This window comes from Heterodontus francisci, chromosome 6 (assembly GCF_036365525.1).
Source record: "Heterodontus francisci isolate sHetFra1 chromosome 6, sHetFra1.hap1, whole genome shotgun sequence".
Taxonomy (NCBI): domain Eukaryota; kingdom Metazoa; phylum Chordata; class Chondrichthyes; order Heterodontiformes; family Heterodontidae; genus Heterodontus; species Heterodontus francisci.
This window is the reverse complement of record NC_090376.1, coordinates 72,283,271-72,308,667: the sequence shown is the minus strand read 5'-3', so window position 1 is coordinate 72,308,667 and position 25,397 is coordinate 72,283,271. Positions and strand designations below refer to the sequence as shown.

At 43.1% G+C, this 25,397-nt stretch overlaps 1 protein-coding gene across 1 annotated transcript in view; it reads left to right on the top strand.

The window, feature by feature from the left end:
- The window catches only part of nars2 (asparaginyl-tRNA synthetase 2, mitochondrial), a 94,135-nt gene that overhangs the window by 4,289 nt on the left and 64,449 nt on the right, over positions 1 to 25,397 (top strand). Inside the window, exons 2-3 of the mRNA XM_068034421.1 lie at positions 23,141 to 23,250; positions 24,517 to 24,637. Coding sequence (XP_067890522.1) covers positions 23,141 to 23,250; positions 24,517 to 24,637 — 231 coding nt within the window. The remainder of the gene's footprint in view (positions 1 to 23,140; positions 23,251 to 24,516; positions 24,638 to 25,397) is intronic.

The window sequence follows — 25,397 nt, the reverse complement described above, 5'->3', positions numbered from 1 at the left end:
AAGGGGAGGTCGTGTCTCACTAATTTGCTTGAGTTTTTTGAGGAAGTGACAAAGAAGGAAGGGCAGTGGATGTTATCTATATGGACTTCAGTAAAGCCTTTGACAAGATTCCTCATGGCAGACTGATACAAAAGGTGAAGTCACATGGGATCAGAGGGGAGCTGGCAAGATGGATACAGAACTGGCTCAGTCATAGAAGACAGAGGGTAGCAGTGGAAGGGTGCTTTTCTGAATGGAGGGATGTGACTAGTGGTGTTCCGCAGGGATCAGTGCTGGGACCTTTGCTGTTTGTAGTATATATAAATGATTTGGAGGAAAATGTAGCTGGTCTGATTAGTAAGTTTGCGGATGACACAATGGTTGGTGGAGTTGCGGACAGTGATGAGGTTTGTCAGAGGATACAGCAGGATATAGATCGGTTGGAAACTTGGGCGGAGAAATGGCAGATGGAGTTTAATCCGGGCAAATGTGAGGTAATGCATTTTGGAAGGTCTAATGCAGGTGGGAAGTATACAGTAAATGGCAGAACACTTAGGAGTATTGACAGGCAGAGAGATCTGGGCGTACAGGTCCACAGGTCACTGAAAGTGGCAACGCAGGTGGATAAGGTAGTCAAGAAGGCATACGGCATGCTTGCCTTCATCGGTCAGGGCATAGAGCATAAAAATAGGCAAGTCATGTTGCAGCTGTACAGAACTTTAGTTAGGCCACACTTAGAATATTGCGTGCAATTCTGGTCGCCACACTACCAGAAGGACGTGAAGGCTTTGGAGAGGGTACAGAAGCAGTTTACCAGGATGTTGCCTGGTCTGGAGGGCATTAGCTATGAGGAGAGGTTGGATAAACTCGGATTGTTTTCACTGGAACGACGGAGGTGGAGGGGCGACATGATAGAGGTTTACAAAGTTATAAGCGGCACGGACAGAGTGGATAGCCAGAAGCTTTTTCCCAGGGTGGGAGAGTCAGTTACTAGGGGACATAGGTTTAAGGTGCGAGGGGCAAAGTTTAGAGGGGATGTGCGAGGCAAGTTCTTTACACAGAGGGTGGTGAGTGCCTGGAACTTGTTGCCGGGGGAGGTGGTGGAAGCAGGTACCATAGAGACGCTTAAGAGGCATCTTGACAAATGCATAAATCGGATGTGAATAGAGGGCTACGGACCCCGGAAGTGCAGAAGGTTTTAGTTTAGGCAGGCATCAAGATCGGCGCAGGCCTGGAGGGCCGAATGGCCTGTTCCTGTGCTGTACTGTTCTTTGTTCTCCAGCTGATACAGCACAATACTCTCTGTGTGCTGTGTTTGGTTCTACAGCTGCATATCAGCACTAAAACTTGTATTTTGGGAGGAAATTTAAATTCAGGGCAGCACAATAAAGTACAGGTTTTTGGAAAGTCAGAAGTAGCATTTGCATTTCAAGCCCAGGTGAAAATCATTTTAAAAGAAAAATACTTTTATCAGGATAATAAGGAAAATTCCAATGGGAGAACGCACCATCTGTGGTTAACTAAAAAAGTTAAAAATAGTATCAAACTTAAAGAAAAAGCATGTAATTGTGCAAAGATGGATGGCAGGTCAGAAGATTGGACAGAATATAAAAAACAGCAAAGAATGACTAAAAGATTAATAAGGAGGGAAAAAGTATGAGAGAAAGCTAGCTCGAAATATAAAAACAGATAGTAAGTTTCTATAGATATTTAAAAAAGAGTTAACAAAGTGAGCGTTGGCCCTATAGAAAGTGTATCTGGGGAAATAATAATGGAAAATAAGGAGATGACAGATGAATTGAACAGGTACTTTGCATCGATCTTCACTGTAGAGGATACAAGTAACATCCCAGAAATAACTGTAAATCTGGAAATGGAATGGAGGGAGGAACTCAAGAAAATTACAATCACCAGGGAAGTGCTACTGAGCAAATTGTTGGATCTGCAGGCTGACAAGTCCCCGGGTCCTGATGGACTTCATCCCAGCGTCTTTAAAAGAAGTGGCTAGTGAGATAGTTGATGCATTAGTTTTAATTTCCCAAAATTCTCTAGATTTGGGGAAGGTTCCATTAGATTGGAAAATAGCGAATGTAACTCCTTTATTCAAAAAGGGAGGGAGACAGAAAGCAGGAAACTAAAGGCCAGTTAACTTGACATCTGTCATAGGAAAAATGTTCGCTATTATTAAAGATGTTATAGCAAGGCACTTAGAAAAATTCAAGGTAATCAGTCAACATGATTTTGTGAAAGGAAAATAATGTCTAACCAATTTATTGGAGTTCTTTGAAGAAGTAACATGTGCTGTGGGTAAAGGGGAATCAGTGGATGTATTGTACTTAGATTTCCAGAAGGCTTTTGATAAGGTGCTACATCAAAGGTTATTGTGGAAAATAAAAGCTCATGGTGTAGGGGGCAAGATATTGGCATGGATAGAAGATTGGCTAGCTAACAGGATACAGAGTAGGCAGAAATGAGTCATTTTCTAGTTGGCAAGATGTAACGAGTGGTGTGACGCAAGGATCTATGCTGGGGCCTTAAATTTTTACAATTTATTATAAATGACTTAGATGAAGAGGTGGAAGGTATGATTGCTAAATTTGCTGATGACACAAAGATAGGTAGGAAAGTAAGTTGTGAAGAGGACACAAGGAGGCTACAGAGGGATGTAGATAGGTTAAGTGAGTGGGCAAAGACTGGCGAATGGAGTATAAAGTGGGAAAATGTGAAATTGTCCGTTTTGGCAGGAAGAATAAAAAAAGCATATTATCTAAATGGTGAGAGATTGCAGAGCTCTGAGATGCAGAGGGATCTGGTGTCTGAGTGCATGAATTACAAATGTTTAGTATGCAGGTACAGCAAGTAATTAGGACAGTCATTTAATGTCATTTATTGCAAGGAGAATTGAATCCAAAAGTAGGGAGGTTATGCTTCAGTTATACAGGGCATTGGTGAGACCACATCTGAAGTACTGTGTACAATATTGGTCTCCTTATTTAAGGAAGGATGCAAATACATTGGAAGCAGTTCAGAGAAGGCTTACAGAACTAATACTGGGAATGAACGGGTTGTCTTATGAGGAAAGGTTGGACAGGCTAGGCGTGTATCCGGAGTTTAGTAGAGTAAGAGGTGACTTGATTGAAACATATAAGATCCTGAAGGGTCTTGACAGGGTAGATTTGGAAAGGATGTTTCCTGCTGGAGAATCTAGAACTAGGGGTCACTCTTTAAAAATAAGGGGTCGCCCATTTAAGACAGATGAGAAATTTTTTCTCTGAGGGCTATGTGTGTTTGGAACACTCTTCCTCAAAAGGCGGTGGAAGCAGAGTCTTTGAATATTTTAAGGCAGAGGTAGATAGATTCTTGATAAGCGGGGGCGGGGGTGGCGAAAGGTTACGAGGGGTGGGTGGGAATGTGGAGTTGAGGTTACAATCAGATCAACCATGATCTTGTTGAACGGTGGAACAGGCTCAAGGAGCCGAGTGGCCTACTCCTGCTCCTAATTCATATGTTCGTATAATGAAACATCGAAAATTGGAAGTAAGAGAAATTGCTTGAGGTGGATATTTTATAAACATGAAAGCTGGTTTTAAAACTGACTATAGTGGTTTCATTATTTGCCAAACTAAAATGTGGATTTGTAATTCACAGATATGTAATCAATAAAACTGTGATGCAAGGTAAGTTCGTCTTAAGAGTTAGTGAATAAATCTGCAAAGCTGGGCACACCGGAAAGTTATCAGGCTGAATCTGTGGTCTGCTGAGGTAACCAGGGCACAGTGGTGGAGCTGTAATTGGCCTCTATCCTTTCTTGGGACTTTATCACCCATGACCCTGATTGGATGTGAACATGTTGATACTTCACAAGGTGAAGAGTTTCTTGGCTGAAGTAGTGTTTTTGACTGCTGGTAATCTTACATGCAGGGGCTTTCTGTAACGCAGAATAATTGTGTACCAAAAGACACATCAGGCCATTTATTATATTTTTGTGCTATAGTCTGTTAAAAATAAGAGGCCTTAGGATGGTAAGGAATGATTTGGGAGTGGATGTAAAAAGCATACTGCTAAAAGTGCAGCGGCAGCGGGAAAGAAGGAGACTGAGTGAGAACAGCGGTGTTTTAAAAAGAGCAGCAGCAGAGCGCCTGAGTTTTGAAAGGGGAAGCCAACAGTGACATCACAGGAGAGCTGCAAGGTGATTGGTTGGTGAGTAGCAGCTGTTAGAATATCTTAAAAAAAAATAAGGGGTAAATTTTTTTTTGTTGAAAATAAAACCTCGAGATAAAGTGAGTACTACTAAAGTGTTTATTTTTAAGAATTTTAGATTGAAGTGGGTAGAACAAGTTAGTTAGTTAGAGATACAATACTGAAACAGGCCCTTCGGCCCACCGAGTCTGTGCCGACCATCAACCACCCATTTTATACTAATCCTACACTAATTCCATATTCCTACCACATCCCCACCTGTCCCTATATTTCCCTACCACCTACCTATACTAGGGGCAATTTATAATGGCCAATTTACCTATCAACCTGCAAGTCTTTTGGAATGTGGGAGGAAACCGGAGCACCCGGAGGAAACCCACGCAGACACAGGGAGAACTTGCAAACTCCACACAGGCAGTACCCAGAATTGAACCCGGGTCCCTGGAACTGTGAGGCTGCGGTGCTAACCACTGTGCCGCCCCCTAGTATAATTAGTATTTTTTAATTCAGGGAGTAACTAATTAACCTAAGGGTAAGTCATGGCCGGAAAGCTCAGCCCCATGATATGCTCCTCCTGCGTATGTGGGAAATCAGGGACGTTTCCAGTGTCCCTGATGACCATATGTGCAGGAAGTGTATCCATCTGCAGCTACTGACTACCCGCATTTCGGAGCTGGAGCTGTGGGTGGATTCACTGTGAAGCATCCGCGATGCTGAGGACGTCGTGGATAGCACGTTTAGTGAGGTGGTCACACCGCAGGTAATGGCTGCACAGGCAGAAAAGAGATGGGTGACCACCAGACGGAGTAGTAGGCGCAGGCAGGTAGTGCAGGAGTCCCCAGTGGCCATCCCCCTTTCAAACAGATATACCGATTTGGATACTGTTGGGGGGACCTCTCGGGAAAGCAGCAACAGCCAAGTTCGTGGCACCACGGAGGGCTCTGCTGCACAGCAGGGGAGGAAAAGGGTTGGAAGAGATATAGTGATAGGGGATTCTATCGTAAGGGGTACAGATAGGCGTTTCTGTGGCTGCAAACGACTCCAGGATGGCATATTGCCTCCCTGGTGCTAGGGTCAAGGATGTCTAGGAGCGGCTGCAGGACATTCTGAAAGGGGAGGGTGAGCAGCCAGAGGTCGTGGTCCATATTGGTACTAACGACATAGGCAGGAAAAGAGATGAGGTCATGCAAAGTAAATATAGGGAGTTAGGCAGAAGGTCATAAAGCAGGACCTCTGGGGTTGTAATCTCAGGATTACTGTCTGTGCCACATGCTAGTGAGGGTAGGAATAGGAGGATTAGGCAAATGAATGTGTGGCTGAAGAGCTGGTGTAGGCAGGAGGGCTTCAGCTACTTGGATCATTGGGATCTCTTGTGCAGAGGTGACCTGTACAAGAAGGACGGGTTGCATCTAAACTGGAGGGGGACCAATATCCTTGTGGGGAGGTTTGCGAGCACTACTCGGGAGGGTTTAAACTAGTCATGCAGGGGGGTGGGACCCAAAGTAGTAGTCTCTCAGATGAGATAGTTGAGGCAAATGTAGAGGTTAAAGCAAGCAAGTCCAGTAGGCAGGCCGGGCAGGGGCAGGACAGGGAGTGTGGAAGGTCTGGTAGGCTAAACTGCATTTACTTTAATGCAAGAAGCCTTACAGGTAGGGCAGATGAACTCGGAACGTGGATCGGTACATGGGATTGTGATATTATTGCTGTTACGGAAATGTGATTGAGGGATGGGCAGGACTGGCAGCTCAGTGTTCCGGGGTACCGATCTTTCCGGCGTGACAGAGGTGGAGGTAAGAGAAGAGGGGGAGTTGCGCTATTGATTAGGGAGGACATCACGGCAGTACTTAGAGAGGATACCCCAGGTGGAATGTCCAGTGAGGCGATATGGGTAGAACTTAGAAATAAGAAAGGGGCGATCACTTTGGGATTATACTATAGGCCACCCAATAGTCAGAGGGAAGTGGAGGAGCATATATGTAGGGAAATTACAGATGGGTGTAGGAATTATAGGGTTGTAATAGTAGGTGATTTTAACTTCCCCAATATTGACTGGGACTGCCTTAGTACTAAGGGATCAGATGGGGAAGAATTTAAGTGTGTCCAGGATAGTTTTCTGAAGCAGTATGTGGATAGCCCTACGAGAGAAGGGGCTACATTCGACCTCTTCTTAAGAAATGAGGATGGGCAGGTGGTTGTGTCAGTGGGGGAGCACTTTGGGACCAGTGACCATAACTCTATTAGCTTCAAGATAGTTATTAAAAAGGATAGGGCTGGTCCTCAGGTTGAAGTCCTAAATTGGGGGAAGGCAAATTTCGATGGCATCAGACAGGAACTCTCAAAAGTTGAATGGGAGAGGCTGTTTACAGGTAAAGGGACGTCTGGCAAGTGGGAGGCTTTTAAAAGTGAGATGGGAAGAGTTCAGGGCCAGAATGTTCCTGTTAGATGGAAGGGCAAGGCTGGCAAGTTTAGGGAACCTTGGTTGACGAGTGATATTGAGGGTCTGGTCAGGACAAAGAAGGAGGCATATGTCAGGTATAGGCAGCTGGGATCGAGCGAGTCCCTCGAGGAGTATAGGGGATTAGGACTACACTTAAGAAGAAAATTAGGAGGGCAAAAAGGGGCCATGAGATTTCCCTGGCAGATAAGATCAAGGAGAATCCTAAAAGATTCTATAAGTATATTAAAAGGGTAGCTAGGGAGAGCGTAGGTCCCCTAAGGATCAGTGTTGCAATCTATGTGTGGAGCCACAGGAAATGGGCGAGGTCTTAAATGAATATTTCTTGTCCGTATTTACCGTGGAGAAGGTCATGGAAGCTAGTGAGTTCAAGGGAGGGAACACCGATATCCTGGAGCATGTCAACATTACAAAGGAGGAGGTGTTGGAGGTTTTGAAGCGCATTAAGGTGGATAAATCACCAGGGCCTGACCAGTGTATGCCAGGATGCTATGGGAAGCAAGGGAGGAGGTTGCTGGGGCCCTGGCAGAGATTTTTGTATCATCGTTAGCCACGGGTGAGGTACCGGAAGACTGGAGGATAGCTAATGTTGTGCCTTTATTTAAGAAGGACAGCAGAGATAAGCCAGGGAACTACAGGCCGGTGAGCCTTACATCAGTGGTGGGAAAGTTATTGGAAGGGATTCTGAAAGACAGGATTTATATGCATTTGGAAAGGCAAGGTCTGATTAGGGATAGTCTGCATGGCTTTGTGCATGGGAAATCATGTCTCACGAATTTGATTGAGTTTTTCCAGGAGGTGACCAAGAGGATTGACAAGGGCAGGGCGATGGACGTGATCTACATGGACTTTAGCAAGACTTTGGACAAGGTGCCGCATGGTAGGCTGGTCCAGAAGGTTCAAACACATGGGATCCAGAGTGAGCTAGCAAATTGGATACAAAATTGGCTTGGTGATAGGAGGCAGAGGGTGGTAGTGGAGGGTTATTTTTCAGATTGGAGGCCAGTGACCAGTGGTGTGCCGTAGGGTTCGGTGCTGGGCCGTCTGTTGTTTGTCATACATATTAATGACTTGGATGTGAATGTAGGGGGCATGATTAGTAAGTTTGCAGATGACACCAAAATTGGTGATATAGTGGATAGTGAAGAAGGTTGTCTAAGGTTACAACAGGATATAGATCGACTGGGAAAGTGGGCAAGGGAGTGGCAAATGGAATTTAACGCAGACAAATGCGAAGTGATGCATTTTGGGAAGTTAACCCAGGGCAGGACATATAGGGTGAATGGCAGGGCCCTGGGGAGCGTTGTTGAGCAGAGCGACCTTGGGGTGCAAGTACATAGTTCCCTGAAAGTGGCAACACAGGTAAACAGGGTGGTGAAGAAGGCGTATGGCATGCTTGCCTTCATCGGCCGAGGCATTGAGTACAAGAGTTGGGACATCATGTTACAGTTGTACATAACGGTGGTTAGGCCGCATTTGTGTGCAGTTCCGGTCGCCGCGCTACAGGAAAGATGTGATTAAGCTAGAAAGGGTGCAGAAAAGATTCACAAGGATGTTGCCTGGTTTGGAGGGCTTGAGTTATAAAGAGAGATTGGATAGTCTGGGTCTGTTTTTCCCTGGAGCGAAGGAGGCTGAGAGGGGACTTGATAGAGGTCTATAAAATGATGAGAGGCGTAGCTAGCCAGAGTCTGTTTCCCATGGTAGGGGTGACTAAAACTAGAGGGCATAGATTTAAGGTGAGTGGGAGGAGGTTTAAAGGGGATCAAAGGGGTAAATTTTTCACACAAAGAATAGTGGGTATCTGGAATGAGCTGCCAGAGGAGGTGGTGGAGGCAGGAACAGTAGCGACATTGAAGAGGCATCTGGACAGGTACTTGAATGAGCAAGGCATAGAGGGATATGGAATTAATGCAGGCAGATGGGATTAGTGTAGATAGGCATTATGGTTGGCATGGACGCGGTGGGCCGAAGGGCCTTTTTTTTTCTATGCTGTATGACTCTATTACATGGTTGGGAAGAAATGTTAGGAATCACGAAGTTAGGACAAGAAGAGTTCCTATTTCTTTGTCTATTAGATGTGACCTAGCTGAAAACTTTCTGGTTTAACTGTTGCTGATGCAGTTCAAAAATCAATTTTATTACCAATGTGAAGGCTATTACCTGTGCTTTGTGCATTCTGTTCTATTGCCTACTGCCATAAATTACCCAAAATGTTGAAAACTCAATCACATGATAGCTTTTCAGCCAAGGGAGGTCCTTTCCAAGATCAGGAATTTAAAGTCTTTGGGGGAGAATTTGGTTATTGTACCATTTTTGGATAAAAGAAAACAGGGTAAAAAAAAAAACAATTTCTGGTGCAACGACCATCTGAGCCTGCATTGGGGGCACTGCTGTATTGGGAAATGCCATTTTCTGGGCGTTCCTGCTGCCTGCTTGAACTGGGTATTGAGCTGTTTGCTTAATCAAATCAAGCCTGTTTGAGGATTTCAGTCCATTCTAGAATGCATGTCCAACATGCAACCTACTCGGTTTTGAAAGGGGCCGCTGGAGAACCCAACAAAAGTGTAAGTTTTTTTTTAACATACCCACCTTCACCAGGAGATGGGAGGAACAGCCTGCACCAGCCCCTTCCCATTATCCTCTTTGCTCTATGCCCCTCTTCCCCCCGCCCCCACCCCCCCCCCCACACACACTTTGCAACACTTGCCAGCTCATTGCATTTATTGAAATAAAGCTTGAGGTCCAATTTCAGGTGAGTCTAGGACCGTCAGCCAGCTGCTATCTTTGCATTCCAGGCTAATCCTAGAATAGTATGCAGTTTTGGAATAAGAGAGCAGGGCTTGGTTGTGCTTGATGTGTTTCAGCCATATCTGGTGATGAATGGCTAAACCAGGTATGTACCAGCTACATTCACATTTGTGCCCCTTAGGCTTGAGAGGAGGAAGGTGGAAATCATATTGGGGAGCAACCCCAGGGTGGAAGAAAGTAAGGGTTTTACTGGGGAGTTTTATTTCTGGGGTGAATGCAAAAGGAAGTGAGGTTGGAAGAGGGATATGACTTGGTGACAAATACAAGGAAGAGATCAGAGAGATTTTGTTAGTGATTGAGATGATGGAAGTGGAGAGGCCACGTAAGATGACAAGGTCAAAGGAGTAACCGTTAATATTGGTAGGAGAATTTATATGAAAGAGGCTTAAGGAGAACCAGAGAGCAGTAAACTTGGAGGAGAGAGGGCAAGGCGAGTTCAGATGGAGGGTGAAATCACTGAGGATGAGGGGGAGGGAGAAAACCTTGGTGAGAAGCTCAGGATGATGCTTTTTGGGGCAGCAGAGAATGATTTTAAAGGGAAGGCAAGAGATGGAACAAATTAAGGCCCTCCAAAGGAGGAGAAGGTCCCAGAGGAGTAGGGGCAAGGACAAGGTGACATCTGGTGATGAGCCACAGTACCCACAAGGGTGGGACAGCAGGTGATGTAAAGTACAACAGGAGGGGAGGCTTCAGTAAGAGGCAAAGTGTTGTCCGTTTTCATCAGAACCATTCGCAAGCAAATGTTCATTTTGGAGGGAGATACAGAGAGGAATGGTGATTGTTGATCTGCTGGCAGAGTCCAAGCAGTTAGTAATGAGAGGGATGAGTGGGAGGGAGTTTATGAGATTCTCTCTCTGCAGGTATGCTGAGCAGAAGGTCAGTGAGTGAAGGATGAGGCAGTTGGGATTGTTGCTGTTAAGGATGCAACCTTGAGTGTCACATTGGATCCTTCAGCGAATGTTTGAGAGCAGAGGGAAGCTGTAGGCTTCTCCAGGGTATTCGAGACTAGGTAGAGGAATAAAGGAATGTGGGGCAGGGATTTGTGGTGGGGGGGGTGGGGGCAGTGGTGTGAACAAAGTGGCATGCTTGGGTTACAGCAAGTGGAGGAAATAGGAGGGAGTGGTCAAAAGGGGTAAAGGGACCATGGTGGGGGGGTGGGGGGTGCAAAATGGGTACAAGAAGGGAGATGAAAGTAATGGCTTCAGGGTCTGGAGTGGCACCCAAAATGTGCACATGAATAAACAGTGGAAATTCAGGTTGCATAAGCAAGACAAAGATTAGGATAGATTTGTCCTGGTTGTAAGCAGAGGATGGAGAGGAGACAAGAGTTCAAAATTAAAGTCAGATGTCTTGAGGTGAGATGAAGTTAACTTGTAGATGGTGTGAACTGAGCTTGAATCAATGAGCTAACATTCCATGTCAGACACCAGGAGCTGTTTGAGGAGCGGTGCATCAGTGGCATGCTCAAAGGTGGAAAATTGAGATCCAGTGGGGCATGGCGAGTCGACCATGAGCTGGGGATCCAGTGAATGTGAGCAGTGGCCTCGGTAGTGCACACAAGTAGATTCAGTATACCAGTGGAGGGATGAATGGAGCAAAGGTCATTTGGCAGCAGTGGAGCTGAATCTAGAACAGGATGAAAAGCAGCAGGAGCAGATCAGAGATACTCAGTTCTGTGAAAAGTTCCCAACAGAGGAGCAGAAAACTGAGCACACTGGATAGACCTGATACTGGAATTGAGACAGCCCAGCAGTCTCCATAAAAATGTCCTGTGTGAGGGACTTGTGCTTTTTCTTGTCATTAAGTTTGCATGCTGAGAGTTGGCAAAGTGTCTTGATATCCTGGAAGATGTTGAGGAATGATGTGCATCGTACTGGAATCATTAGTTACATTGAGTGGGATGTATCCAACAATGTTCTATGCTTGGTTCTCCCAGCTTTAATTCCAAGAATTTCTGTGCATACTGCAATGCTTGCTGCCAGGCTAAAGAGGAGAGATAAAGTGCACAATTGTTTGCGTATCTTATTGGGATGCGAACTGATACCATTGGTTTACAGAATAGACTTGGGGGTTTTAATCCCCATCTAGCACAGTGAGGTTAAATTCCCACTGCAACCAGCCAAATGCCTCAACTCTGTCTCGGAGGAGTATGAGAGATCATGAGCGTGTCCAGTTTTGTGACTAGATTTGGTCAGTAGATTTGAGATATTGCATTAATTGAAAACCTCTTCAATCCTGTGGTAGTCACCATCCATTTCAAAAGCAGTTACTGAGGCAAGGATTCTGCCCATTCAGCTCTGCATATTCTTGCAAGTGAAAGCTCTAATGGGTCGCTTGCTTAGGCAAGTAACAGGAAGCTTGCCAGTGTTCTGTACTGTTGAAATAACTGTATGATTCCAGTGAGTAAAATTAGCTAATCCCACAATACTTTTGCCAATACCTGTGGGAGAAAGGGCTTTATGGTTTGGCTGTTTTATTTGCATCAGAGGTGCTATCTGTTGGATGATACGATAAACCGAGGCCCCATCTGGCTACTCAGGTGGACGTAAAAGATCCCATGGCACTATTTGAAGAAGAGCAGGGAGTTCTCCCCAGTGGCCTTACGAATATTTGCTCCACAACCAACATCACTTTTTTTTAAAATTAACTGCTTATTATCTCATTGCAGTTTGTGGGAGTAGTCATGTGTAAATTGGCTGCCATATTTCCTGCATTATAACAGTGACTGCACTTCAAAAGTACTTTGTTGGCTTACAAAAGTAAAATACTTCTGGAAATCTGAAATAAAAGGAAAGTGTGGGAAATGTTCAGCGGGTCAAGCAGCATCTGTAGAGAAAAACAATTGACATTTCAGGGCTATAATTTTTCATTAGCTTTCTCAACTGCTTAGTTTGGGGAGACTTTGCAGTAATGAATTTTTCTTCCTCCAAATCCTTAATCCAGCTAATGTTCATTTTAAGTACTACAAAACATAAGGGTCATAAGGATCTGTTATAAATGTATGTAATTATTCAAGAAATAATAGAATTAATTGGTAGCAAGGTGTTGGCATAGTTGCAGGATGATCCCTGGCTTGGATGTACATTTCAGTGCAAGGTTAACTGACATAGAAAAATTATTCAGGATATCATATCGGTTTAATTTCCTTAATAGTTCTTAAAGATCTTGTAAATTGCCAGTTTTTGTGTCTTCAAGCATCTAGTGAAAATGAGGGCCTTAAAAAATTGGTATTAGTAATGAAATAGTATTGGAGAAAATAATGGGACTAAAAGCCAACAAATCCTCTGGACCTGATGGCCTGCATCCTAGGGTTTTGAAAGAGCTGGCTATAGAGATAGTGATTGCATTGCTTTTGACCTTCCAGAATTCCCTAGATTCTAAAATGGCTCCATGGGTTGTAAGGTAGCAAATGTAACCCTGCTATGCAAGAAAGGAAGAAGAGAGAAAACGGGGCTCTAGGTCAATTAGCCTGATATCAGTAGCAGGGAAAATGCCAGTTTCTATTAGGGACGTGATAATGGGGCACTTACATATTGTGCTTGGACAGAGTCAGCATGAGTTTATGAAAGGGAAGTTGTTATTGAAACGTCTGTATTTTGATGATGAAACTTTAGCAGGGTGGATAAGGGATCTAAGTGGATTCAGTGTGTTTGTTTTTTCAAAAAGTATTTGGTTGAGGATTGGTTCTTGGACAAAAAAATGAGTAGGAATAAATGGGTCATTTTCAGGTTGACTAGTGTGGTATCACAAGGATGAGTGCCTGGGCATTAGCTATTTGTACGCTATATCAATGACTTAAATGAGGGTAATGTATGCAAGTTTGCTGATAATACAAAGTTAGATGAGTATGGCTGTGAGAAGGACGTAAAGAGACTGCAAAAGGATATAGACCAGTTAAATGAATAGATAAGATTGTGGCAGATAGAATATATAATGGAGAAATGTGAAGTTATCCACTTTGATAGGAAAAATAGAAAAGCAATATTTTTTAGTTGGTGAGAGACTGGGAACTTTTAGTATTCGGAAGAGCCTGGGTGACCTTGTACACTAATCACACAATGTTAACATGCAAGTACAGCAGGCAATTAGGAAAGCAAATGGTATGTTAACCTTTTACAAAAGGATTGGAATATATTTACAAGAATGATTCCAGGGATAAGAGACTTCAGGTACGTGGATAGATTGGAGAAGCTGGGGTTGTTCTCCTTAGAGAAGAGAAGGTTGAGAGGTGATTTGATAGTGTTCAAAATCATGAGAGGTCTAGACAGAGTAGATAGAGAGATGTTGCCATTGGCAGAAGGGACAAGAACCAGAGGACGCCAAATTAAGGTGATAGGCAAAAGAACAAACGGTGACATGAGGAAAATTTTTTACACAGCAAATGGTTAGAATCTATAATGCACTACCTGAAAGGGTGGTGGAGGCAGATGCAATTGGGGCTGTTAAAACAGAATTGGATAATTATCTGGCGAGAAAATTTGCAGGGCTATGGGGAAAGTGCAGGGGAGTGGGATTAGCTGAGTTTCTCTTGCCGAGAGCCAGCATGGACATGACTGGCTGAAGGGCCTCCTTCTGTGTTGTAACCATTCTAAGATTCTATAAGGCTAAAGAAGTTTCCATGCAACTGTATTGGGCCTTGGTGAGACCACATATGGAATACTGTGTACAGTTTTGATCATCTTACCTATAGGAGAATATACTTGCATTAAAGGGAATGCAACAAAGGTTCACTGGACTGGTTCCTGGGATGAGGGGATTGTCCTATGAGGAGAGATTGAGTAGACTATGTTTATATTTCCGAGAGTTTAAAAGAATAAGAGGTAATCTACTTGAAACATAAAATTCTCAATGGGCGTGGCAGCATAGTTGTTGGGAGAACGTTTCAGTGGCTGGGGAGTCTCTAATTTGGGGGGGGGGTCACAGTCGCATAACAAGGGGTCAACCATTTAGGACTGGGATGAGGAGAAATGTCTTCAAAGGTTGTGAGTCTTTGGAATTCTGTACCCCAGAGAGCTGTGGATGCTCATTCATTATGTTCAAGACAGAAATTGATATATTTTTGGATCCTAAAGGAAGCAAAGGATATAGGGATAGTATGGGAAGGTGTAGATGAAATTAAAGGTTAGCCAGGACCTTATTGGGTTGTGGAACAGGCTGCAATGGCAGAATGGCCTACACCTGCTATTTTTATGTTCAGTGTAAGGGTAGTCCTTAGAGCTGGTCAGCAGAGGGTGCTTCTGTACAGCCAGAAGAAGAATCTCTTTTTATTTTCATGTTAAGTTTCCATAATGGATCCAAATTTCTACTCTGACAAAGAAGCTAACTTAGAAAATAATCAGTTCACATAAATGTCAGAAATCTAGATTTTTGCTGCTCTTCAAATATGTATCATAACAGAAACTAATTGACCAATCAGTTCAGTGGATGACTCCTTACCTACGGGCATCTTCCAGCTCATGTTTTTTTTTGTCACAAGCTCCATATCAAATCTCATCAAGTTGCTTGGGAGACTCTGTTCCCGCTTCGTAATGTGTTAATAGTTCCCATAATTTGTCAAGTCGATCACCATGAGGTAAGTCAGAGTGGATTCTCCTTTCTAAAGTCAAGGTACCCAACATCTATTCCAACTACTATTTGACTATGTTTATTGGGAACAATCATGGAGTCTGGCCAGATTAAGTTTTAAAGAGGATCTTAAATGTCTTGAGCAAGCTGGAATTTTCTCCATGTGAAGCCTTTATAGTGCTTTGATCAAACTACACCTTGATTACGGTATTCAGTTTTGGTCAGCTTTGAGCCAAAGTAAGTGTTTAAAATTTTGAAGAGATGCAGAGAAGAGCCACAGGAGCTGATCCTTGGTATTATGGGACTGAATTATGAAAAATTCAGCCTTGAAAGGAGTTGACTGGAGGGGACCTTATTCTGGTATAGAAGGTTTTCTTCATGTAAAATGACAACTTGGAATAGTATAGTCTTATGCACTTATGTTGATCTGGTTTTGTCACCATCCTGCTTCAGTTGACAAAACAAAGTCACAGTGCCTTCTCTGCACATTAATAATAACAACTTGCATGTTCATGTCGACAAACTCTGGCACACTTGAGAATTTATGAAGTCCCTAGTAGCGTTATGGACATTCGTTTATTATTGCTTATGTTGATAGATGTGACACATGGGTGAACCTGGCACATGCAAATAAGGGCGAGTACCAATGATGGTCTGTCTCCAGTCACACAAGAGGGATAGTAATAGAGGAATCAAATGTAAACAGCTTGAAATCATGCAGTCAATGCAAGTGAGAGTGAAATGTCAAGTAAAATCTGCAAAGCTTATCCATGAAGCACAGAGCCCTATACAGCTTGCTGAAATCTGCTAAAGGTTGAGTGCAAGGTTGGAACTTATGCATCGCAGATAAAGAAAACTCTCACCAAGTCCCGTTTTTCCCTATCACCCCAGGCTCGCTGACCTACATTGGCTCCGGATCAAGCAACATCTTGACTTTAAAATTCTCATCCTTGCTTTCAAATCCCTCTGTAGCCTCTCCCCTCCCATCTCTAATCTCCAGCCCTACAACCTACCAAGGTATCTGCTCTCATCTAATTCTGGCCTCTTGTGCATCCCTGATTTTAATCACTCCACTATTGGTTGCGCCTTCAGTTGCTTTGGCCCCAAGCTCTGGAATACCCTCTCTACACTTCATTGCCTCTCCACCTCACTTTCCTCCTTTAAGGCACTTCTTAAAACCTACCTCTTTGACCAAGTTTTTGGTAGTCTGTACAATTAGCTCCTTTTGTGGCTCGATGTCATACTTTGTTTTATAATGCTCCTGTGAAGTGCCTTGGGACATTCTATTACATTAAAGGCACTATATAAAAATCAGTTGATATAAGTTGTTTTATGTACTATCCACTAATCAAAAATGTTTGTCAATAAGTGTAGTTCCCAAAATGTCAATATACGTGAGTAGAAGTGTACCAAAAAAAAGTTAGAGGTAATAGCCCATTAGGTGGTCTTAGTGGTTGAATAACCACAATTGCTCAGCGTCCTTCCAAAACAGGCACTGGTTATTTTTCCTTGAAGTCCGCCATGTTGGGCACTCTTTCTTAAATGATAAGCTGCTGAATTTTAAACCAGTGATGTCATATTTTTAAACCTGCCTCCTTTCCCTTTTCCCCCCCCCCCCCCCCTTTCCTTCCCTCCTTCCCTTCCTCCTTCCTTTTAGATTCTGAGAAAAAAGGTCATTGGAGGCATGTAAGGCAGATGCATTTACATGTTGGGTGCTCAGGAGGGAGCTACCATATGTTACCATCCCTGTATACAGGCCAAGGCATTGCACCCATCCAAAAATATCTGTTTGCAAAGACTATGGTTTTCCAGCAAAGTTGCAACTGGACCTTTTGGTATACTGCAGCCAGACCTGAACTGTTTCATCAATTACTTCCTTTTGAACTCTTAATTAATTTCAGTTGATGTATCTGTACTCCTACTTGAGATTGTAGAGTAGGTGATGCTGTGCGTTGCTTGGTTGAGGCTAGTCATTGGATTCTGCCACCACCACCACGTCTGTGCTAGCAAGAAGAGCAAACCTTGAATTTTGTCCAGCCTCCTGTTGAATACCAAGAGGAGTAGAGCAACAATAGAATATTGGTAATCCTCTTGTAAATGGAGTTGCATCAACATAGCAAGGAGTCACTAAGATCACAGTACATATAAATGATTTTTCCTCGGGACAGCAACTATGTTTTCAGATGAAAAAAAACTTGCATCTACAAAGCTACTTTCATGTCCTCTGGATGTTTGAACGCACTTTTACAGTCACAATACTTTACTTTTGACGTGTGGTTGCTTTTTTATAAGTCAATGAGGCAGCCTATTTACATGCAGCAAAGTGCCAGAAACAACAAATAATGAATTACTAATTGGTCTGTTTTGGTAATGCACACTGAGGGGTAAATATTGGTCAAGACACCAGGAGAACTCCCTGGTCTTCTAAATAAAGCCATTGGATCTTTTGCGTCTGTTTGTATAGATAGCCACAATATCTGTTTTCTGTCCCATTTGAAGGATGGCACCTCTGACCTCGCATTCCCACTGTTGGCTTTGGTTACATGCTTAAGTCCTAGATTAGGGCTTGAACCTACAACTTTTTGACTTGGGCCCAAGTGCTACTGTTAACCAAGCTCTTGCCAAATTAGACTGGAGGGGAGAGATGGGAAAGAGGTAAATCAAATACATTTGTATCTGGATAGATTGAGAAAGTTGGTTTCAAATTCAATACATCTTGTGGAAGAGGAACAAAAATTTTCAACTGTACGAGAGAATGAAGTGGTCTTATTTGTGCTGAAGGTAACGAACGGAAAATTGTCTGTGGTTTTTTTTGTCTTACACAGGCTAAGCCATGGACAATCCCCCACCTCCGTAGCCAGCAATCAGTGAAATCAGTTGATCTGGTGAGAAAATCCCCTTTTCCACTCTGATGTTGCTGTTTGAAACCCCATAAAAAGTTAAGCCTCCTTCTCTAAGGCCTAACTGGGTTTTTAAGTGGTCTGAGTAACAACTAATCTGGTAAATGTCTCCATTATGATTAATTGCTGCATTATTTTAAGCTAGGTTTTTAAAATAAATAACAAAATTAAATCTGTTCATGATTTTTCGACTGCTACCTTTACCCCATCTATATGTCCCAATCTTTATTTTGCTCTGTTAAAGTTTTTGAAAATTATTTGATTATTTTCATTTTCTAGTTGGCTGGCTGAGAGAATTCTTTAATGTAATTGGCTGCTTGGGCAGCTTGGTAACCATTGTAGCTCAATGCTGGGAATCCCCGTTAAACAACGCTACAATTGATTGCACGGTGAGAGAGTTAAAGCTCTCACCATAGAGATTGCCAGATCTCTCAGGAAGGCTTTCTTCAAGGTCAGCTGCAAGTGCCCTTGCTTTACAGCTGATTGCAAAATCCAGGAAATTAGTAGTTGTTTAACAATTATATTTGTCTGCCAGTCAGTGCCCATCTTTAAAGATTGGCTCTGCATGAGGAAGCAGCAAATATCGTCGTATTTTTTTGTTTGGTCATGTGGTGTGGGACTGGAATGTGATTCTGTTAGCATGTACCTGTGAAGACTATATTCTGTACATTGCTAAAGAATCAGAATTCTCTCTCACTGAGAAGTATTTGTTTAATCTCGAGCTCTAAGGAAATTTTCAAAGCATCTGTCCTGACTATGTGTTTGATTTCTTGTGAACTGGCTATAGACTGTTGACTATTGTATTCACATAATTTTCTCCATGAATAAGTCAAAATAACATAATTTAGTTCAAAGATGTTTTTATGTAGCTGGTATTATTCATCATGCAAAGTGATAAATGCTTTTATGGAATTTCTACTTGCTATCATTCACCGGGAGCATACTAGGTTAGATTACATTATGCATAATCAGAATTCAGTTTGTGGGAAGTAACGGCTTGCTGCTAGAAATAGTGTTATGCATTAAGCAAAGGAAAAAGCCCCTGGAGAGTGCTCAAATTGTAATAAGTCACTTCTTAGTATACTGTGTTTATCGTGCTTTATTCATAATGTTCAGTTACATTGTAAAAAGAGTCGTAGAAAATTATTTATAATGGGAACGGTAGCGTAGTGGTAAAGTTACTAGACTAGTAATCCAGAGGCCTGGACTAATGCTTTGGAGACACGAGTTCAAATCCCACCACTGCAGCTGGGGGAATTTTAAATTCAATTAATTAATAAATCTGTAATGAAAAGCTACTGGGCGGCACAGTGGCGCAGTGGTTAGCACTGCAGCCTCACAGCTGCAGGGACCCGGGTTCGATTCTGGGTACTGCCTGTGTGGAGTTTGCAAGTTCTCCCTGTGTCTGCGTGGGTTTTCTCCGGGTGCTCCGGTTTCCTCCCACAAGCCAAAGACTTGCAGGTTGGTAGGTAAATTGGCCATTATAAATTGTCATTAGTATAGGTAGGTGGTAGGGAAATATAGGGACAGGTGGGGATGTTTGGTAGGAATATGGGGTTAGTGTAGGATTAGTATAAATGGGTGGTTGATGGTCGGCACAGACTCGGTGGGCCGAAGGGCCTGTTTCAGTGCTGTATCTCTAATCTAATCTAATCATAATCACTCCGGAATGGCAACCATGAAACTATCGGATTGTTGTAAAAGCCCATCTGGTTCATTAATTTCCTTTAGGGAAGGAAATCTGCCGTTCTTACCTGTGTTCAGGCTTGCATGTGATTCCAGACGCACAGCAATATGGTTGACTGTTAACTGTCCTCCAAAATGGCCTTGTGCCGAAATTGACAGAGCTGTCCCACAGACTAGTCAGGCAATAGCCTGACATAGTCATATTTACAGAATCATACCTTGCAGCCAATGTCCCAGACTCTTCCATCACCATTACTGGGTATGTCCTGTCCTACTGCAGGATAAACCCAGCAGAGGTGGGAGCAGTGATATGCAGTCAGTAGGGGGTGGCTCTGGGAGCCCTCAACATTGAATTTGGACCCTATGAAGTCTCAGTGTAGCAGGCCAAACATGGGCAAGACAATCTCCTGCTGAATACCACCTATCACCCTCCCTCAGTGGATGAATCGTACTCCTCCATGTTGAACACCACTTTGAAGAAGCACTGAGGGTAGCAAGGGCACAGAATACACTCTGGGTGGGGGACTTCAATATCCATCACCAAGGCAAAGACTATGGGCTCTGACAACATCCCAACTGTAATACTGAAAACTTGTGCTCCAGAACTGCCCACAAAAAGCAGGATATATCCAATCTGACCAATTACTGACCCATAAGTCTACTCTCAATCGTTGGCAAGGTGATGGTAGGTGTTACTGACTGTGCTATCAAGAAGCACTTACACAGCAATAATCTGCTCACTGATGCTCAGTTTGGGTTCTTCCAGGGCCACGTGGCTCCAGACCTCGTTATAGCATTCGTTCAAACATGAACAAAAGAGCTGAATGTCAGAGGTGAGGTGAGAGTGACTGCCCTTAACATCAAGTCAGCATTTCACCAAGTGTGGCATCAAAGCAGCCCTAGTAAAATTGAAGTCAGTGGGAATCTGGGTGGGATGAAAACTCTGCTAGTTGGAGTTCTACTTAGCACAAAGGAAGATGGTTGTGGTTGTTAGAGGCCAAGCATCTCAGCCCCCGGACATTGCTGCAGGAGTTCCTCAGGTTGGTGTCCTTGGCCCAATAATCTTCTGCTATAATAAAAGCAAAATACTGCGGATGCTAGCAATCTGAAATAAAAACAAAGTGCTGGAAATACTCAAGTCTGGCAACTCTGCTTCTCTCTCCACAGATGCCAACGGTTCAGGTCAGTGACCTTTCACCAGAATCTTCAGCTGCTTCCTCAATGACCTTCTGTCCATTGTAAGGTCAGATATGGGGATGTTTGCTGATTGCACAGTATTCTATACCATTTGCAGTTCCTCCAGATACTGAAGCAGTCCTCACCTGCATACAGCAAGACCTGGACAACATTCAGGCTTGGACTGATTTAATGGCAAGTAATATCTGTACCACACAAGTGCCAGGCAATGACAATCTCCAACAAGAGAGAATCTAACCATCTCCCCAAGACATTCAATGGAATTGTCATTGCTGAATCCCCCACCATCAACATCCTGGGGATTACCATGGAGAGAAACTTAACTGGAACAGCTATGTAAATACAGTGGCTACAACAGCAGGTCAGAGACTGGGAATTCTCTGATAACTCCCCACCTGACTCTCCAAAGCCCGTCCACCATCTGCAAGGCATGAGTCAGGAGTGTGATGGACTGCTCTCTACTTGCCTGGATGAGTGCAGCTCCAACAATATTTAAGAAGCTCAACACCATCCAGGATAAAGCCCGCTTGACCCCTCCACCACCAGTGCACAGTGGCAACGGTGTACACCATCTATAAGATGCACTGCAGCAACCTGCCAAACCTCCTTCGACAGCACTTTCCATACTCATGAACTCTAACACCGAGAAGCACAAAAACAGCAGATGCACGGGAACGCTATCACCTGCAAGTTCCTGTCCAAGCCGCACACCATCCTAGCTAGGAGCTATATGGCGGTTCCTTCACTGGCGCTGGGTAAAAACCTGGAACTCCCTCCCTAATGGCACTGTGGGTGTAACTTCACCACATAGACTGCAGTGGTTCAAGAAGGCAGCTGACACCACCTCAAGGACAATTGGCGATGGGCAACAAATGCTGACCTTGCCAGTGATGCTCACATCCCATGAATGCATATAAAAAAAAAACTTGTTTATATAGTGCAATATATGTAATAAAATGTCCCAAGGTGCTTCATAGAGGCAATATAAAACAAAGTATGGCACTGAGGAGCCACATGAGATATTGGGGCAGATGACCAAATGATTTGTCAGAGAAGTTGGTTTTAAGGAGTGTCTTAAAGGAGGAAAAGCAGTTCAAAGCATAGCCACCAATGGTGGAGCGATTAAAATTGAGGATGCTGCAGAGGCTGGAATTAGAGGAGTGCAGCTATCTTGGAGGGTCGTAGGGCTGAAGGAGATTAGTGATGGGGAGGGCAAGGTCAAGGAGAGATTTGAAAACAAGGATGAGAGTTTTGAAATTGAGACCTTGTTTAACTGGGAGCAAGCGTAGGTCAGCGAGCACAGGGGTGAACAGCATTTGGTGCGAGTTCATACACAAGCAGCAGAGTTTTGGCTGACCTCAAGTTTACAGAATGTAGAATGTGGGAGGCTGGCCAGGAATGCATAGGAATAGTCAGGTTTGGAGGTAACAAACGCATGGATGAGGATTCCAGCAGCTCATGAGCTGAGATGGGCAATCTTACAGAGGTGGAAATAGGCAGTCTTAGTGATGGTATGGATAAGTGGTTGAAAGCTCATCTCGGGGTCAAATATGACAGAGGTTGGGAACAGTCTAGTTCAGCCTCATACAGTTGCTAGGGAGATGGATGGAATCGGCGGCAAGAGAACAGAGTTTGTGGTGAGGACTGAAGGTAATGGCTTCAGTTTTCCCGATTTTATTTAATTGGAGTAAATTTCTGCTCATACAGTACTGGATATCAGATAAGCAGTCTGACGATTTAGAGACAGTGGAGGGTCGAGAGAGGTGGTGCTGAGGTAGAGCTGGGTGTTGTCACTAACTTTGTGCTATTGGTTAATGTCGCTGAGGGGCAACATGTAGATGAGAGATAGGTGGGGTCCAAGGACAGATCCTTGGGGGGTCTAGAGGTAACTGCAGGAATGAGAAGAGAAGCCATTGATGGTTTGCTGGCTATGATTAGATAAGAATGAAACGTGGCATGTGTATTCTTGTCCAGCTGGACAAAGGTGGAGATGCATTGGAGGAGGATGGTTTGATCCACTGTGTCAAAGGCTCCACACAGGTCAGGAAGAACAAGGAAGGATAGTTTATTTGCGTCGCAGTCACATAGGTACCATTTGTGATTTTGAGAAGAGCCATTTTCAGTACTGTGGAAATCTTATTGGAGGGATTCAAACATGGAGTTCCGGGAAACAAGGGCACGTATTTGGGAGGCTGCAGTACTTGCAAGGGCTATATATTATAATCCCTAATGCTGGTGCATAATTTGGCATATATTTTGTGCAACTTAATACCTATTTCTTTCCTCCATGTCCCTCTTGTAAAAAAAAAAAATAAGCCTTAGCCTAACACTTATTTACTTTTTCTCCAAGGGCTGGGTACGGGCTGTACGTGCACAGAAGGAAATTACATTTTTGGATCTTAATGATGGAAGTTCGTTGCAAAGTCTTCAAATAGTTGCACGCCCAGATTTAGATATCAGGTGAGGAAATGGACTTAGTCCCTTTTCCAATGGGTTGATTATACAGTGCATTGGTTTATAAAGTTTATGATCTTTGTATGTGTCACAGAACGTCATGCACCTACTTCTATGTCTCGTATGTACAGATTAGTGCAAATTTGCACATTTGCAGTAAAGGAGATCTCTTATATTATCATAAAATGGTAACAGCACGGAAGGAGGCCATTCGGCCCATTGTGTCTGTGCTCTCTACAAGAGCATCTTAGCTGGTCCCGTTCCCACAGTGTTAAGAAAGAATGGTCAATTGTACAGCACCTTATCACGGCCTCAGGATCTCCCAAATCACGATTCCAGCAATGCATTACAGCACACAGCAAAATCCCACAAATAGCAAATGTAATCAATAACCAGTTAATCTGTTTTTGATAGACTTCTTCCTTTTTGGTTTCCATGTAGCCATTTTCTTTTGACCGTAAATGAGAGAAATAGATGCTGTTTGCAGAATATGCCTTTTAACATTTAGCCAATCTATTTACTAAAGGAATTGTTTCTGAATGATAAAATCTTAATTAATTTTCTAATTTCTTATTCTTAATCAAGGTTTGATTGGGATGGCTTGGTTCTAATTTTTGGGTCAACCTTTTTGGAATAATTGGATGAATGTTTTCACTAAAATACAAAGAATTATTTCAGAGATACCCGTTAATCAATCCCATGCCATTATACCGTGGCATACATACAGGACCAATATATAGAAGGGCTTGTGTTTTATCTAGTTATGACCTCAATAAATGAAACATCCAATTTGATTATATTCTAGATTAATATTAGACATTGTGCACAGTGCTTTAAATTAATGCAATGAGAATGTTTGGTTTGCATATAATTACTTGTTTAATCCTTAAATATACTAATTGTACCTGTGGGAAAGCTGCAGAAGACCAAGGCAGAAATTATAGTGATTTCACCTAATTTGTTGTGGATTGTTGTGAATAAGAATTGGTACTCTGTTCAATTTGATAAATTGTATTAAAGGTGGGTTTGTTGATCTTGCTTCCCCAGTTCATAAAGCACCCTCCTTTTCCTCCAATTTACTCTTAACACAATTTCTTCTCTCCCTTCCATCCCCAACCCAGTTACTTGGACACTCAATATGTTCTGCAATTGCATGCGGGCAGCTTCTTTCTTCCTCCACAGTTCACACTGGCATTCATTCTTATTTTTCCAACACCAGTTCGGTGGAGTGTTTCTGATTCTTGTTAATATAAACACTTTTTTTTTTTGCAGAGGTATAACCTATGGCAGTGCAATTGAAATTTGGGGGAAACTGGTACAGAGTCCTCATACGAAACAGAGCACAGAGCTGCTAGCTGATAAAATCAGATTGGTTGGATCCTGTAATCCAGTGGTATGTTTGGTTTTAGACTTTTATCTGTAAGCTCCTTATTATAGCACCTTGCAACTTGTTTTTAACCAATTCTAGATTTAACTCTTCCTCAATATCATCCTCTTTCATAAGCCCCGATGCAAAATACTTGTTAGGTATCTCTATCGGTGTTTGTTCTTTTCTGACTTACTATTTATTTAGGGTCCCATGTGTTGCGACCAGGTGAGAAAGGTACCTAGGGGTCTGTTACTGTCTTCACCTGGTCTTATTGTAACAGGGTTTAATTTTTAAACACTGTGTTTTGAGCTTCCTCTTTGTGGATCCTTGTTCACAGCTTTCCAATTATTAGGCAAAGAAGTGAGCACAAACAGGCTTTCTTAAGTTTAAAGAAGGAAAGTGAAATTTATTAAAACTTAAACTGTAATACGGTTAACACCTACGGATATACGACGCGTCCCACACTAACATGCATACGCGATACGCACTTGCAAATAGAGACAGAAAAGAGAAGAAAAATAAAATGGAGAGGTTTGAGGCAGTCTCTAAAGGGGGTTTCTTGTTGGTGTTTCTGTCTTTCCAGCTCGCCATAGAGTCCTTGATTGTAGACAGCTCTTGCTTTTCGTTGGGGACCAGTATTCTTCTTAAACCTTGTTCACTGTAGGAGACTTTTCTCTCTTGGGGTTCAGATGTCTTCAGTGGTTTCCGAAGCTGGTGAGAACAAGATGAGAGCAGACAGGAGAGAGGTCTTCTCAGTCCAGGAGAAAAGTGCTTTCTGAGTTCA